The sequence below is a fragment of the Thermobia domestica genome, chromosome 16 (assembly GCF_964235325.1).
Source record: "Thermobia domestica chromosome 16, izTheDome1.hap1.1, whole genome shotgun sequence".
Classification (NCBI taxonomy): Eukaryota; Metazoa; Arthropoda; class Insecta; order Zygentoma; family Lepismatidae; genus Thermobia; species Thermobia domestica.
This window is the reverse complement of record NC_137469.1, coordinates 134327076-134345980: the sequence shown is the minus strand read 5'-3', so window position 1 is coordinate 134345980 and position 18905 is coordinate 134327076. Positions and strand designations below refer to the sequence as shown.

At 38.8% G+C, this 18905-nt stretch overlaps 1 protein-coding gene across 1 annotated transcript in view; it reads right to left on the bottom strand.

Annotated features, from left to right (window-relative positions):
* The window catches only part of LOC145673431 (pickpocket protein 28-like), a 74533-nt gene that overhangs the window by 13821 nt on the left and 41807 nt on the right, over positions 1-18905 (bottom strand). Inside the window, exons 4-5 of the mRNA XM_081743131.1 lie at positions 13270-13546; positions 5176-5229 (exon numbers count right to left, since the gene is read on the bottom strand). Of these exons, the coding sequence (XP_081599257.1) occupies positions 5176-5229; positions 13270-13546 (331 nt within the window). The remainder of the gene's footprint in view (positions 1-5175; positions 5230-13269; positions 13547-18905) is intronic.

Below are 18905 nucleotides of genomic sequence, written 5' to 3'. Positions count from 1 at the left end.
TAATACACATTGTATCAGTATTAAAAGTACCCTACAAAATCATTATCAAATTATACTTTTACAAGAAGACAGTTATAGATATGCGACAATCATTTTGGACATGGATTTTTTTCTTATATTGAGACTTTTCAGGAGGCGAAGTCGGATTACATATTACGTAATGTGTAATCTGAAAGATTGGTCTTTTCGAGAAATTTTTCATCACAGATTCTAATTTTTTAGGTACACCTTACCTAAGTCTATCAAAAATAAACAAAATAAAAATAAAGAAGTAAAATAAAAATGCGGTTCTTAGAATTATTGTAGTTTTGCCACGATCCTTTTCTCTGTGTTCAAACTTAAATATACGTTTCCTTTCTGATAAGGAGTGATCAGATTTTCATTCTATTTTTTCGAGACGAGATTATTGTAGTATAGCAGAAAATTTGGTAAAGCAAAAGTATTTATTTATTTATTTTGAAAATTCAGAGCGATCATTCATGATGCTTCAGGTCAATCACATAACATCTTATCCAACAAGGCATTCTTTCAACTAGGAAATGACCCTAAATACGTTACATTTTGTCGAGTTGAATTATTAAGCCGTCTTCCTGTAATCAGCATAACCAGAAAAATAACTTTGTCAAATATGCGAAAGAAAAATATCACACCATCGTTACAGTAAGAGAGGATTTGAGGATCGACACGTGTAAAAATTAGAATGAGCCTAGCTAGAACTGTCGACGTCTCCAAACACAAAATGTGTAGTGAGTACATTCTTTCTGTTTTGCTCAGCGCCGTAACTTAATTTTTTTCTGGGGGTGGGGCAAGCATTAATATTTTGGCCCCCTAGAAAAAGTTGTTTGGTCCCCCGCAAAATGCGAAAATAGGCCCTTTCTTTCCTTCTTTCTCCTACTCTTTGTGGACCCTCCCACACGGCATGGTCTGCGGGACCGTTAGTTACGCCCCTGGGCCCGTTCCATACATGACAAATTAATTAAGGGGACAATATTGACAAATCTCAAATCCATACGAATTATTATTTTTAGGGCCCCTAATAGTAGACATTTTTTACTGAAATAGGTCCAAGACTCATTTTTGTTTTATTTACCTTTTGTGTACTGCTTTGTCTATGTAATGTACTGAACATGTTTGATGCTTCATTTATAATTTCATGTTCGTATCATATATGGTGTAAGAAAATTTTGTCTTAAAGTAAGTCCCTCCAAACGGCGGGGATCATCACTGGAGGGGGGAAGTTGTCCATCCTACTCCCCCACAAGTTACGAACCTGGTTTAGCTAGTACCGATGCAGTAGAGCATAATATTTGGATACATTTTTATATCAGAATACCTGCTCTACTATTAACTGTGCACTATTTACAACATAGAGAGACCTCAGCAGCAATTTGGAATGTAGCCTAATCTAATATTTCGTGTTCTATTTGTTTTTCTCAATTGGTATTCATTACATTTTCCCTGTAGGCCTAATATTAGATTTAACAAAATGAAATAATTTACGGCGAATGTAGCCTACAACCCGCACAAATGTCATGAGTAAATATAACGTCAAATTTCTGAGCTACGAAAGGTCACGTTACTAACGAATTTATTACCTTAATAGCTGGTGAGCCTTCCGATATAAGCATGTAAAATGGACTTACTCCTGCCTATTTTCAGTCATGTGGCAAAAAACCCGTGTAAACTAGTATAATTTTCTAAAAGTACAAGTCATAATAAGGCAATGTCAGAATTTTGAAAATGCATTTCAAACACAGGTTTATGTCTTAAAATATGTAATAATAATAATAATAATAATAATAATAATAATAATAATAATAATAATAATAATAATAATAATAATAATAATAATAATAGGGAAAACCGGGGTATTCGCGAACACTGAGGTAATGCCGAACATCCAAGTTTACGCCCAAGAAAACTTGTTAGAAAACAGACGATTTTGCTGCATGCTAGCGGAGAGGTCTGAAGAGTGTAGCATAAATTTGGTGACAGTCAGTTGAGTGGATTGCCATTAAGAAGACGTTTTGTTGTTTTTGTCGATTCACTTACAACATTGATTTAACAATCTGGGCAAGGTAAGTTGGCTCTTATCTTATCTACGGGAGCTCATGTGGTTCGGAATCCACTTAATCAGTGGGTCTACGTCTCATATAGCCTCGCTGCTGAAAGGGACATTAAACTCAAAATCAACTCAACTCATCTTATCTACATTGTTACAGATAAGGCTATATATTCCTCTATGCTTGAGCATTAGTTCTTCGTAATCTTACTAGACTGTATGCAGTCAACAATTAGTTTCAACTTTAAAAATAAAATGGCGACTCATGGGGAAATGCCAGACAGATGTTTGCTATAGCTCGAAGTATTCGAGATTGTCCTATAGTGTGAAATACATTATCAAGAATTTTTAAATAGTTTTTTTTATTTAATTGAAAAGTAAGTTAATGAAATTGGTTTGGGAAAAAGATCACGTCTTGGTAATAAGTGTTATTAGCTTTATTAATTAGAATAGTTTGCTACATTAATTTTTTTAGGCCATTAGTAGCCTACTTCATTATTCTGTAGTCAGTAACCCTATTTTAGATATCTTATCATTCATCATAGACTATAATTCCACCATGTGATTCACAGAATGTTTTACAAATTTATTTAGTCCAGTACCGTCCATTATCAGTTATCCAATTTTGTTTAGCCTATTGACCGCATTTGAACATTGGACTAATAAAGAATACCGTCCTTGGAAGCAAAACATTAATGCGTATATCTGTGATTTCTACAATATAAAATAATGTTTTCATTTTAACAAATATTTTGCTTCACCGTTATTTCTGAATTTTTTTCATAAGGGTATATTTTGTTTAGCCTATTACCTATAAGCTTTCATTTGTAATAGTTGCAAAGATGATGAGGTCTGGTCATGTTTTTCATTAACTTGAGTTATGTTTGTAATTATAATTCTTATTAAATATTTAAATACTAAATTACGGTATATGTTCATCTATTTTAATGCATTTCCTTTCTTTCGTAAAGCACAGTTCAAAGTAAACAATATGTTCGGGATTATCCCGACCACTGGGGTACTAACCCTGAACATAGGTACATTTTTCAAACATCTCACTGATTTGTTGAAAAATGTTACTTTTGACTTTCCTCTGCACTTTAGTAAACAGGAAAAAGTTCAGGCTTTGTATACACTAGAAATCTTACTTTTATCTCTAAAAACAAAAGTGTTACTTATAATCAAACTTAAATGTTTGTGAATATCTCGGTCTCCCCTAATAATAATAATAGTAGTAATAATAATAATAATAATAATAATAATAATAATAATAATAATAATAATAATAATAATAATAATAATAATAAACTGTCTCAAAGTAGTTTTAAGTAACCTAAAATGGTCACTGTCACCAAGAAATTCGTCATTTTTAAGTTATGTTTCTCTGTATTCTGCAATTATTAAAAAGTAAATTCAGAACATGGTAATCCAAGGCATTTTTAAAATCTAGCGTCCCACGATCGTGCATCGAGACTAAGAGAGACGGTGATGGTGAATGATAATGGTTGAATGGAAGAAGTGAGAAGAAATGGGAGAACCCCAGGGAAACCCATGCACACGGCGTTTGTTCACCACAAATTTCACTTGGCATATTCTGGGTTGAATGAGGAATCCCATTTGACACATGTGAACGCATTGCCGCTGTTCCATCGCGTCTCCAAATCCAAGGTTTGGCAGAATGATTGGCTGATACGTAATTATCTTGGTAGTGACATCTGAGTGAACACACACACATTTCAACGACACAAGATATAATTCTGAATGTGACCCATACATGTAAGCTCTGACGTACTGGCTTTTCCCGAAGCCTGAAGCCCTGTCAACACCTCGAGTACATTGCAGACGTAGTCATTAGGAAATATCATGATTTCTGAACTCTGGCTCTAATCTGCTTCAGTGTTCAGAATGTTAATGCCCTTCCGTCCCGTAGTACACCCATAGTCGTGGTCCTCCAATAGGCAATAGGTTGGTTGGTGCGTAGCGTCCTTTTTTTTTCAGGGCCAAGGCTATGCGAAATGTGGGTCTACAGTTTTTAAGATGGAATCCGGATCACTGTAATGAGTTGAAATTTCAAGGCTCTCCATTCTGAAGTCACACATGAGATCTCGTGCATCAAAGGCGTATGTGCTATCCAGCCGGGAGGGCTACAGGGCAACAACGTTGCTGTTCTTCGTTCTCCAGCTTCGACTGGGGTCCCTTGTTTTACCAGTTGCTATATTGTAGACTTATAATAGTTTTTTTTAGCTTGCTAGGTTTTATCCTCCAACATTCTTCATTGTTTTAACGTTATGAGTAATTCTTCATCCCTTTATTTCGACCTCTGCTAGATAGCCTCTCCCGAATGCAACTTACCAGTAACTAACAATCCTCTTCTCCACATGTAATTCTTGTAGAATTACTGAATGAGAACGCAAAAGTTTGATTCGAACGCAAACGATGGAATAGTACGAGTTCTTTGCAGAACACTACTCGCCTTGTTTCAGTTACAACCATTATGCCCTTTAGAAAATGATTCCTCTGTGATTGCAACATAGTTGGAATTCGTACTGATACAAAACCATATTTCTATGTGTAAGAAATTTTAGGCAAGCAGATTGAACACTAAGAAAGGAAAGCAGACCGAACACTAAACACGTCCAACCGTAGCCAAATTCCTTTGTAGCGGTTCTATGAGGAATGCTTGCAGGGGTTGGCTCATTTCACTACGTGATGGCATTGTACTTCCAGTTCGCGCACCAAATCTGTTTTTTTGTGATTTTCCCCTTGGGGAAAACTGAATGCTGCAGTCTTTAAACACAGGTTGAAGGCAATTAAGAAAATGGAAGACGTTATTGAAAATGAGATCACGACAATACCAAAGGATATATCTATGTTGTTATTCAGAACTTCTGAATAAGACTTTAGAGAATAAAGAACAGTGAACAATAATATTATGTATAAGATAAAGTAATGACCAAATGGCAAGCATTGTGGTGTAAGACGTGAAATAAAATATATAATGTAGCCTGTTTTCATCTTTAATTTCTGTTTAAAACCAGAGAGATCTTTTACTTTGAATTACTTTGACCTGCTGTGAAGAATATGGAGATATTCTGTAAATTTAAGAATCTTACCTGCATGTTTCGATAAGCAGAGCATTCCAGTAATGTTACATTCTTTCTTGCCATCTGGAAAAGGAACATAATTTCATAAATAGATAATAAAACATTTATTCCTATATACAGGGTATTACAAAACAACACCGACAACGTTTGGGATGTGATTCCTGACACCAAGATAAGACGAAAAGTATAGACTAACGGGTGCACAAATGCTTCCTTTCGGAGTTATAGGCTGCCGAAAACATGAAAAAATGAACTTTAAAGATCCATAGCTCCAAAACTATGGGACCTACCGCAGTCGGGTCAAGACTTCACTTAGGAACTAATATGTGCCCTATCCAAAAAGCCATGTCTCAGAATCCTAAGGTACTTACGTAACAATATTTATAAAGGGGGTTTGGCTACGGGCATATAATTTCAAGTACTCAACAACTATCTCTATAAAAATGGTTGCGGAAGCACCGCAGGATATTTGGATAGGGTACATATTAGTTCCTTGACTCGACTACGGTAGGTTCCATAGTTTCTGAGCTATGGACCTTTAAAGTTCCATTTTTTCGTGTTTTTGTTACCCTCTAACTCCGAAAGGAAGCATTTGTGCAGGCAGGTTGGTCTATACTTTTCGCCTCATCTTGGCGTCAGGAATCATCTCCCAAACGTTGTCAGTGTTGTTTTGAAACATTCAGTATATCATACGTTATTATTTAATATAGTATTCAATTTCCAATTACAGTCAAAATATAGATTTATACCTGATATTTTTGGTTCAACCTTTTGTTGTGTGGTGTGCATTTTTACAACCTTCCATTTCTAGAACGAATTTAAATGTACGCGTATAAAGGTATTAAACCTCAATTGAAAGCAAAACTCCAAAAATGTCATTTAATAGTCTGTATCTCATACCGATGATCGAAGCATTACCTACTATAGTGCTCAACATTCATCTCGAATACATAGAGCTTACTTTTACTCTTCTTTTACAGGAGCTTCTGATCTCCTCAAGGGGCTTGCTCCGTTGGTAGATGCTCGGGTGATTCGGATGTGTCTTTTCGGAAACGCGTATGGGCGATTTGGATGCGTCCTTTCGAAAAAGTCTTTACACCAACATTGTCAGTTTTGTAACAGCAAATTCGTTTACTGAAAGCATGAAATTTCTCAATTAGATACGATATTTCCCATCAACAAAATATATACAGTATTTCTTCTCGCCATTGAAGCATACGTTAGGACCAATATCTGTGTGCATAGAGTGGATTTGGGGAACTCTGAATGGCGCGCAATTCTGAACGTATTAACGTTTGTTCTCGAAGAGCAGAGTTTAGTAGAAAGTGCGGAAGTGGAAGACGTTTGTATGGTTAGCTTTTTATCGTGCGACGCGACAAACGTACGTTTGTTTTGGAGAGGAAAGTGAACGAGACAAGCACAAATGTAAGTACCAAATATAAAATAGCCATATTGTAGTTTGAGACCTTGGGTATAGTGTGTAATTTCTTCCAGAGACAGCACAGAACCACATTGTTGATGCATAGTAGTTGGGCGGTGATGTAGTTATGCTTGATTGCTGCTGCCATCTGTGAGAAGTTACGAATACTTAACAGACAACCTGCATTGTGAGGCGACTGTGAACAGATTTGATAGGGTGACACTGATCACAGCTTTGTCTTGCTGTTATGTTGTTTTTACTGTACAAGTTTTATACAGTACCTTATCAGGGCTTCATGTTTCAATACAGGTGCCCAGAGACTACGGAGGTTGTTCAGTCTACATTTAGCCAATTTCAACTTACCTAAAAATTTAGATGAATCCATGGCGCCATGGCCGTAAGTGCTCGATTGTTTCCCTTGGTTCCTAACAATAGCCCGACAGCGTAATTTCCACTGTAATAGGCTTCTCTGAAGAACTGGGAGGGGAATCTTGTCCTATTCCTTTTGCACAGCTTTTCCAAAGTCCTTCCACAGTTGTCACACGCCGTTTTCCCAAAGCCCGCTTCAGCAATCCAAATCCACAATAGTTCATAGGACTTGCATCTGGAGATTTAACAGGTACCTCATTGAAAGGTATCACCTGTATACCACTTGCCTCCTCCATCTCCCTGTAGAATGCGAGGGACGATTGTGAGGTATGTGATGACGCCTTGTCCATGTGAATGCGCACCAGATTGGCGTCATTTCCGTACATTGTTGGAATCTCATGCTCGTAGATCGGCCGCATGATCTGCTCCTGAAAATACTGCGAATTTATTTTGCAGTTCTTCGCCACCCTACGAATCTTCAGTTTACCTCGGTAACAGTAGCCAGTAACGACAATGAACCCTTTTGGGAAGGATTTTTTACAGACACGGACCCACCTTTTCAAGTTCTTGGCGCCTTTCTCTCGGTACATGATGGCTCTCGGTTTGCCACAGTCGGGAAGGTAAATCCATGCTTCATCGAGCGTTACGACGTACATCCACCTTTGTTTTGCCAGATGACGTTTATATAGCTTCCGGGCGTTACACTTTTGTTCCTTTTGGTGGGCATCCGTGAGAGGATGGCTGCGAGATTTCATGACTTTTTCCAGTTTCAGTTGATGGTGAAAGGTCCGGCTCACAGTCCCCAAAGACACGTCAAGACGATTAGCCATACACCTTTGTGTTGGCGGATTTTCTCGCATTGCCATTTTGCGAAGTTTCCTCTGCATGGTGGAGGTGGCCTTGGTGCATTCCCGCTTCCTAGACACAGGGGCGAACTGGCAACCATAGGGCCCACCCTGCTAAACTGAAATGAGGGCCCACTGTATAAAAATGTAAAAAATGTACTTGGCATTCCACTTACTTCAGTCGGGAGTCTGCTCGCGAATGTGCCGCAATCTCTCTCTGTACCTGTCTTTTTGGCGAGAAGAAAATGTTGTAACCCACATACACAAACTCGTCTAAATATTGCTGTATAATCTCGAGGAAGTACGCCCCGCTCTTAGCAGACAACCTCCCCCCCCCAAGCGTGTCAGGTGAGACAACAGACATGGCGTCAGTGTTGGAAACTTGAACAAGCTGTAACTTTGTGGCCTCAATGCAACACAAAAAATGCGATTGCAGGTAAATTTGCGATAGATTTCGAAACGCAAGATTTTCCTTGACATAAGTAAGTCATAATATCATATCTTCATGTCGCAGAAAGATTAGATATCGTCTATCGTCTAGTGTAGTCCGCCCATTTCTCGGCTGGCCGCTACTTCTCTTTTCATATCAATACCTACTTTGCACATCACAAATAATAATTTTTACATTTTACTACACTTTTATTTTAAATTAACTTTAAATAACTAAAGGGAAGTTAACATTTACACGATATACAACAGTGATTTGATTGACAGCATAAGTGTTCAGCACTTGTAGAAGTTACACCAACGCTTACTGAGCCCAGTGCCGGCAGCTAATGCTCTCAAACGGGTCAGGTCAGGCTTCATCGGATCAGAGCTCGAGTTGAACCTCCTTGGGTCACAGGTCGGGTCAGGGCTGCTCTAGCCACGGGTCGGCTCGGGTCAACTTTCTTATGCGTCGTTTCGGCTAAAACCTATTCGGGTCATGAGTCGGGTCGGGACGACGTTCAACTCAACCCGACCCTCTCGACCCGAGAAGGATTTAGCCGAAACGGCGCATAAGAAAATTGACCCGAGCCGACCCGTGGCTAGAGCAGCCCTGACCCTAGCGTAGGTGACTTGACCCGACCCGTGTCCCAAGCAGGCTTGACTCGACCCCTGACCCATGAAAGCCTGATCTGACCCGTTTGAAAGCACTACGCGGCAGCAAACAGTTCAGTTAATTTCGTGTTCGCCTGTTAAAGTTGTGTAATTTCAAGTAAAAATAGCCGTAAAAGATAAGCTACAATTGACTGAAATCATCCAAAGACGTGGTGTATACATTATAAATTATAAACACCTTAGACAGTAAAACAAACAAACAAAAAAAAAAAAAAAAAAACCTGGCAACTGTCCTGCAGTACTCGAATGAGTCACATCACGCTCATTTGTTTCTTGGGGCTTCACAGATTCAAATAGCCTACGTTGTTTTGGGTCAGATGCAGCTTTTTGTAAATCACATCTTCGTTGGTGTTCTCGCTTTTTAGCACCACTTGTATATTTTTTCTTTACAGTAATCTTACAATCACTCCTACCATCCATACTGACACAACCACATCTGTCTTCCACGACAAACGACACGTAACTGGTGTTCCAATAATTGAATTGCTGCTATCGGATTTGCTCTTCGATGTAATATACAAATAAAACACGAGCCGAGGGCAGCAACTTCATAGTAATTATTTGAAGTTTGTATAAAACAACCGTTGATAGTGGCGACTAATTTATTTTCGCTTTATCGCACTGAAAAACAACAACAACAACAACAACAACGAAGCCTGATCCGATTTCTTTCTTCGAAGCTTGGTCTGAGGACAATTCAGTTCAAAAGCGTTCCGGCTCCATCTCCACTTTCCACAATAACAATATCTACGAAACTATTGCCTCTTTAAAACATCGCCACTCGCCGGCTTGTAAAAGGACTGGAGTAGGCAATGGTATCCAAATCCAGTAAGAGCCTGAAATCTACTGTGTTTCTTATATTTAAAAAAAGTAATAGTTAAAGTGCTCGTTTTTAACAGCTGCTGTATCACAAAGCCCGCAATGTTTTAGGGCCTGATTGTATCACAAACGGAACCTTTTTAAGTTGATAAACGTGAAGAAGAATAAGGTCTGCTCATGAAAGTTTAACTTTACGTCTTTTTTATGCAAAACTCAAGTTTACCGGAGTTACCCTGCCATATTTTTGATGCTGGTAGGTTTAATTGAGCACATCTTTTTTAAAATTGGTGGAGGGGGCCCACCTGTTTGGGAGCCCACCCTGCATTTGCAGGATAGCAGGGTGGGCCAGTCCGCCCCTGCCTAGACAACTTCGTTGGTGATCCAAATGGTGGAGCTTCATTGCCCTTGTACTTTTTAATAACACTTTTTATTCCACTTAAACTGATGTTGCAACCATTCTTCTTGCACTGTTTTCTAATGATAGAAACACTAAAGTGAGCATCATAAAGGGCTGCAACATAGTCTTCCCAAAACCGGCTTAGTTTGGGCGGCATTTTGGTCACAGAGCGAAAACCCAGATACTTGGAAACAAATTTAGTGAGTGTTGTGTTAAATTCTTCTGCCAAACTGGTAACAAATACGGAATACCGAAGGGCACCTTCCACTTGCGGTTGAAATCTGCCAGTAGGAAATTACATGGAGATCTTCCCGTGTTTGGGAAAGAAGGAGAAGACAAAATGGCAAACTTGTTGCTCAAGGTGACACGAAAATATTTCCCTTTAACACCGCAAAATATAAGAAAAACCGCATTTGACTACACTGAAAAGAAAGCACTGAAGCATCATTTCAACAGAGAGATGCGATCGGCAGGAACGATTGTTTTTGAAAGGACACTGATTTATCGTTATGAACCCCGCAGCAGCAAGAGCAAAATATTTCAACAAGGTAGCTGCCACAGAATATTTTGATCTTGTGCGTCAAACCGTAGCAGATACTGACTTGGTCGACTCTTCGGATCACACCTACAACGTAGACGGGACTGGCCTTCATCACAACAATAAACCACATCCTGTTGTTGCAGAAAAAGGTAGTTCAAATGCAGTGTTTGTGACATCCGCCGAGAAAGGAGAAAATGTTTCGTTAATTGTGTATTGTAATGCTGCAGGCGCTTTCATTCCTTCGTAATTGGCGTTTCGCGGAAAAGGGCAGCATAATGATCTGAACAATGGCCTTCCCACAGCTTCTTTATTGATATGAGCGACAGTAGATATGTGAAAGAAGATGTATTCTTACGTTGGCTGCACCATTTCCAGCGCTGAACAGGGTCCTTGGAAATTGTTTATTCCTTTTGGAAGGCCACTATAGCCACACGAAAATATTGATGTTCTAATGTTTTGCAAAACACATGATATTGAACTCCTCTGTCAGCCTGCACACTGCATCCATCGCTTACAGCCTTTGGACCGGTGTGTTTTTAAAGCTTTAAAGTCTCATTACATGTCTGCCACCAACAAGTGGATACGTTGTCACGTTGAAAGGAAACTAACCACACTCAGCTTTGTACGTATTTTTCGAGAGGCATGGGGAAAAGTTTGTACGGTTGGTAACGCCGTTTAGGATTTCAGGTCTGTGTACTGTTCCCCTTACTCCCGATATAATCCCTGATCATTTGTTTGAACCTCCTTCGCCACACATGGTAACACTATGCTTCCCTTCCACAATGGACAACTTGAATAGAATAGATGTCACCGATGCTACACAAAAAGGTAGCGCCCGTCCAGTTCAAGAGGCAACCCCTTCTGCGGAGACATCACACAAACAAAACCGACGTCAAATCCCATGTCTTTCCAGAAAATTGTTCACGTACCACAAACAACGATGCTAGAGAAGAACACCTCAAGGGCACAACGAGTTGCATTGTTAACATCACCGTCATACATCAACGAGTTACAACGCAAACAGCGCCAAAACAAGCAAAGTAGATTTGCAGCAGTTGTTCGAGGAAAAGGGAGGAAGACGTCGTTCATTCGACGGACCGCACAGATGTCTCTACCGAGCCCTCCACAAGAGGACTCTTCAGAAGACTGTGGTTTTTGTGGACGAAATTACTACGTTCTTGGGTCATCTGCAATGGGTAAGTGGATCCAATGTTCAATGTGCAGGCGTTGGTACCACATATCTGTGTAATCGCCGGTGACAATGTACTTTTTATCCATGTACGATGCAAAACCAGTGCATGAGCACATGCTAGCATTGCTTAGCTCTACGGGATGTATGTTTACCAAGGAGCTTTTAATACACAGTAGATATATTATTGATTTTGTTTGACTTTAGTAAATATCTTCCTTTGTTCTTATTGTAGAGATTATACATGCAAAATGTTCTTTCGTAAAATATAGGCCCTGTACGTATAGTATTTCTGCATAGATTTGGTGTATTTTTTTAAAAAAAATACTCAGTTTCAGCTCTCGATCGTGGGTGACTCTGAACAAAATACACGCGTTTATTTCTACACACGTAGCACCCATTCTGTACCATATGTTACGCAGTGCTTGCACAGAGTGTTGAACAGCATATTGGGCTTTCGATTCCATGTAAAGTTTCTTCCATTTGTTGGGAACCGTTTGCTTACAAAGTGAATTACCATGAAATAGTTCAGTATCACCCCACGCCACTCTACAAAATCACAGAATCATGAAATAACTGTTTCCCAACTTGTTTCAGAAACTTAAATTCCATTTCACGAATGAGAATAAAAAGAGATAACAGAGCGAGTATATTCTTTTAAAAAAGGCTGTGTTAACACAATAAAGACCCAGGAACATAACGTGCGATATTTTTTATTTTATTCTAATCGGAGAAAAGCATGGATCTAAAATTGACAGAAAATGACATTGACAAAAATGAGTGAAAATTTAATTTCGTAATTTCATCCAAACTAAAAGATTAACTTCCTCGTGGCTACACTATATGGTTCGTACGCACCTTCGGCGCGGGAGAGTAAGATTCGTAGGAGCTCATGTGGATTTGATCCCACCCCTAGTAGCAAGAAAGCTTCCGGCCAGTTGGCACGTGCTTGCCTTTCGGCTTTCTACATTTGTACTTGAAACGCATGCGTTAATACAATCTGCGTTTTGTTGTACTTGCAAGCACTACTTTAGATCCTTCGCAGAGTGTCATAGCATCACTGGCCGTTCATTGGATATTGACTTGTAAAACGCTTGCGTCAAGCTTGAATGGAACACTGAATGCAAAGTTGCCCCCATGTAACTTCGTTACTGGAATTTGGCTTGCGGCATTCTTGCACGTTTTCCAGTCAAGCTGGATGCAAGCTTGGACGACTTGCAATTGAAGCTTACAGCAAACGGTTTGCAAGTTGTCTCTGCTACTAGGGACTTTGAGATGTAGGTTCACATCTGCAAATCACATATACCCTCTGTGTTGAACGAGACGCTAAAACCCACCATATTAACCAATCAATCAGTCAAAGAAGAAGTATGATTAAAGAAAAATCTTTAAAAAAAGATTTAAATTAAAAATGTCAGATACCTGGATGATAATAGAAATAAGGTGAACACCCGCACAATTGCTCTGAAAGGTCTTTCCTGCATTGCATCTTGCAAACGTGGTATGTGTAGATTCTGCTGATTTCTAGTTGAGATTCCTGAAGAAAATGACATCTTCTTTGGGACGCTCGCAAGTTGTCGAGTGATCTTTCTGCAGACGTAATATGTGGTTTCACAAAGATCTTAAAACGGTTAGGTTCAGTAATAATTCTCGGATTACTAGTGGAGTCTGGAACATCAAATGGCGAGTGGACATAGGCCTATAATTATAATAAAAGCACACGTTATAGGAAAAAATTCTGCAAACACATAACTATTACCATTAATAATAGGTATTACAACTTAAAAGACAGAATATACATTCAAGATTAACCCTTTGATCTTCAAGTGTGGATGCATCAGCATGCAAAGATAAACAAGAGGATACTAGTTGCAGATATATTCGCGTATGAATGAAGGGTGTCAAACGTCTTCAAACAGGATTGAATTCTGAAACTGCAACAAACATAACCATAAACTTCTCGACAATGTCTTTTAACATTTATTTTTGATTCATTAAAATATTAACAAATAATGAAGCTAAGACATTTTAAGTAAACCACACGCGAGGAAAGCGTCAACTTATGAAAGAAGCTGGTGTTCTTACTTTTAGCGCGAAATTTATATTTGGTAAGAAAAAGATATCTACTGTTATGTATTCGGGAATATAGAATAACGCAGGGAAGTATTTTGGCAAGTGTTAATAATCATTGCTCTAATAACTCCCTGATAAATCCATGTACAGATTCGTTGGGTGAAGTTCACCGTCTCTTCACACCAATATCTTGACAGGCTATATGAAGTAGGATTTGGACTATCATAATAAGTTCGAATTTCAATTCTCTTCCACTGGGAAACGAACCCGGGAACCCGTGCATCAAAGCTACAAGGCGAGTTCAAGAATTGGTTTATATAAATCCATTGTTCTTTCTCCCTATAAACATCTCAGCTTAGTAACAATCTTTTTCTTTCCAGTTAAATGTTCCACGATTATGCTCCAAGACTAAGGGATACAGTGATGATGAGGTAGATGATACTCCAATGGCGGAATGAAGAAGGTTAGGGGAAATAGGAGAATACCGAGAAGAGCCACACACATGGTGTTTGCCCACCACAAAGAACATCTGGTGTGAACTGGGATCGAACAAAACAAGAAACCACACGTACCAGAAGTGCATGCTCTTTTGTTGAGCCTCTGCGGCCCCTGAGTAATAAATTGTAACAGATTTTTCTCATTCCTTCGAACGGGAGAAGGCGTCCTCCCCGGTAGCCCAAATTCCTTCCTCATGCGGAATATAAAGTTCCGTTAATGCTAGATAGTGTTGGGCAAATTTCAATTGAATTAACATTTAACAATTAATATGTAAGTTTAATTGTTAGTTGAAATTGACAATTGAAATAATTAATGGTCAAGCGTTAATTTCAGGTGATCATTAATCAATGAAAATCAATTCCAATTAATCAATGTTTACTGTCGGGAGAGGAAGAGAAGTAGGCACACGTACCTTTCCTCCAGTAGGCAAAATAGGTATGTATCTTGCATAAGCTTGCTTTCTAGTTTGATTCATCGCACCTGACGTACCGTATAAGGCTGGGATGCACCTTGGTTGTACTACCCTGGGTTCACGTCCCTTCATGATATTGTTGATTTCCGTTAAAAATAAGGAGTTCACCGATTTCTTCTATTATCTGTTCCCGTTGGTTCCTATTATTGCCGTTTTGCCAATCATTCCTCGGTTAAAAAACTCCTTCCTTCCCTTTATTCAGCACTTTTGGTAGCTCTTCCCTTTTAATTACCCGATCGTTCATTCTTTACGCTTTCGTCGGCTGTTTCGTGTTGTTCTGTCTTTTTCATTATCTTTGCTTGACCCTCATGGAAGCGTTTGAACTTCTTCTCTGTAACTGGCTCCGAACCTAATGTCCTTCCATCTCATCGATCTTAACCCTTATTCTAGTGTGGTACGGGTAATATCACTGTAACGAGTAAGACTTTGGATGTACATTTTTTATTGTTCACGCTAGAAGGTTGCACCAAGCAATAGCTGAATTCTTTGAATTGCTCTCTGAGAAACGGTTGTCGCCGAAAAGGTGAATCATCCAGTTAGGTAGTTATAGCGCGCTCAGGTCTTCAAGACCCATACCACACGGTTAGTGTTACAAATTTTATTTCGACGTATTTACCGTTTTGTAAATTTTCGAACTCTGTCTTTTTATTAACCATTCTGTTTTGACTAAGGTGTGTGCCCAGTGTTGTATATGATTCTGTACATAACATTTTGTGAATATGGCATGCATTTATCGTCAATTAATCCAATGTGACGAGGATGTACGAAGGACAGTGTTGAATGAAGCTTATTTGGATGAGGCGTTTGAGAGTAATGTTTCTACGGGTGCAGATAATCAAGAAAACATTGAATACGATCAGGAAGAGAGTGAACAATTGAATCATCTAAGAAGTGCAAACAACCAATTTGTGGAAACTGCACAGTTAGAGTTTGTGCAAATTTTCATGTAGAATGAGGTGTGCTGTACGAACATAAACTAAACAGTGGGTTAGATTCTTCTAAGTGTCTGTATTGAAGACATGTTTAGAACATAATTAAAGTATTACTTTTATTATACATAATACTTTTCGAATAACAAAACAAATACGATTTAAAATTTGATTTCTGAAAGTGTAAATCTTTCTTTAGTATATTTCCTAAAATTTGTATTGTATTTTCGTATTGAATAAATACACACAAATGGCGCGAAAGGTGTGAATAATCATACAAAATGTTTTCACATTGTTCGTCTTTTATATTTAGTATGTGTAACATAAAAAAACGTTTGGGTCATTTTGACCTTTATACACCAGTTGCGTCGCAGATACCCACCATAGTAGTTAAGGGTTAACAACCAAATGCTGCACATTATTTGGTTCAACTGTCCTTAACAATCTCGCATCATTCACGGGAAGGCGATCCAATACTATTTCGATTAACTCTGATTCATCTGGTTTTGAGCAATATCGTAGTTTTCCTCCATGACTTTCCACGCAAACTCAGTTAATTGACTATATTTGCATCGGTCGTATCTCATCGCGTAGATTATTTTTTTGAATTCTTTACATGCTCATGAAGAAATGCTCCTTAAATACATGTACGAAGTCAGTATAGCTTTTGATGTTTTTAGCCACTGTTTTATACCAAGTTCGAGCCCCTGAGGTCAGACAACACAGTATCAACATTAGTTTTTCGCGTTCTGATGACGAGATCAGTTCAGATGTGCGTTCTATACTGTCGAGAAAGGAACTTGCCAAACCGTATTCACCAGCAAAAGATGGTATGTAATTACTTCAGATAACTGAGTTTTAAAGCACGAATACCTGTATACCCCTCACGAGTGATGGCATTCAAGGGAGAGTTACATTCGTAAACGGGGCTCTTCGCACACACTCTTTTACCTTGAATTAGGATACGTTTGAAAATTCTTCCTAAAGTTTTATATTTGGCATAGTGGGATGACTTCACACTCTCTCAGGTATCTTAGCATTCAGAGGAGCAGTTGTTACGTGATTTGTTACTAAAGGTTAATGATTAAGCATGCAACATCAGCGAGTCAAAACTACCATACCATGGGTGATATCAATAAAACTAAGTAACTACTTCTGAGAAGTCCTGCTCGAGAATTGCAGTAACTCCTCGCTCAACTTCGTATCAATAAAAGAAGTCACTACTCAGGTTGAGACTTCTCAAGATTTATGAATTTTTACTCGCGTTTCCTGTACGCGTAGCAAAGAATCGTATTAATAAAAGGAGTGATTACTCATTTCTCTCATCTGTCGGGCGGTCATTTCGTTGTGGTTATCCTATGGCGCAGTATCTTAAACGCCATGGAAGGGACAAGTAGCAACGACAGTTTCAATTAAAGTGAATTTATGGATATTATAAAAGAGTTTCCAGTAGTACTTTCAAAGTCACAGTTACCAGAAAGTAGACGAAGGAAAGAAGCTTTGAAAGCAATTACAGTTAAATGCAACAAAATATCGAATATACCAACTACTGAAACACAAATGCAAAAGAAAATCTTTAATATTCGAGCGAGAATTAGAAAACTGATTTGATAAAAAAGCGGGAAACAAGAAAAGTAATACTAAAAAGTAATACTGAATCCATGAGAACGAACCTATTGGAGCTGAAGGATGCTGATTCGAATCCTGTAATATCAAGATTAACACAAGCGCTTATCACGTGTTGTCCAAGGTCTATGTAGATTGTTTCGGTTTAAGAGTGAAATCAGACACTTGGCCTGTTTGTTTCCTTAACAAACAGTCCAGTCAGTCACGTCATAAAGCATGTACACCTGATTGCATTTTCCACACCACACGTGTCCCCTTTCCCTTGACATAAACAAAATGCACACACATATATACCTTCTTCCTATTAATGTATTCGTCTCCAAAAAATAATAGGTTTCTTCATTGCCACGTGTGTACAATCAAGTCCTCCGATAGCATCCGGAAATATATATATTGTTCCTTTCCACTCTGCCTTTGCTGCTTGCATATTACTCACACTTGCGGAAACTTAATCCAGTTTTCAGATATCGCAATAATCGCATCCATTATACTTGTAATAGTCATAGACAGAGTACTTTGAGTTAGTGTACGCGCCTTTGGCATGGGAGACCCAGGTTCGATTCCCTGCGGGAGCTCATGTGGTTCGGATTCCACGTTTATCAGTAGGTCCCGTCTCATATAGCCTCGCTATTGAAAGGGAAGCTAAACTCAAAATCAACACAACTTTGAGCCACACCAGAAGCTTCTGACACTCCGATCTGGAATCCCGGAATCACTCACGTAACGCAAAAAACTTACGTCTTTTCGTCATTACTTAGTGCGCCACCCCGAGTTTCGGTTGATTCTCCTTTAAAATGTGCTTACCACTCTACATTTTCTTTCATGAACCTATAATGTTTTTTGTAATTGCCATTTGGAACATTTCTATGCAGTTTATAAGTTTTTCTATACTGCAAGACAATCATATACTTTGCCATGTTTTGCACGAAGTCACCTATTCAGCTTGCTCAAATTTGGAGAAGTTACTCGCTCCACAGAGCAGTCTCAGAATTTTATTGATATCAAACGCGAATTTGTTACTCAGCTCGAGTTTGGTTGCTCTAAAGGGGAGGAGCTTCTCCGAGGTCAGCCGAGATGAGTAGTGCTTAATCCTCCTTTTATTGACACCAACACGAGTAACTTCTTCAGAATTGGTAGTATCGAGTAACTTCTCCATTTTATTGATATCACCCCATGAGATGTGGAGAATCCAAAGAACTAATTTGAACTACAACCCGAGGACTTCACTCAATAACATCTTTACTACACCTTTCTTTAGGTTGGGTTACTAATTCCAATTCTACCGGAAATACGTTTGACTTCTCGTTATTCGTTGACTGACATACACCATTACCGTGGGAACAGCAGAAAAGACTGAAATCTCCATTTGGATGTCAGAGTTTGATCCGTCAGATTCAACCGAACCAACATAACCTCTGTTATGCGACCTTCTATGTGAACACTTACTACTGTTTCCTTAT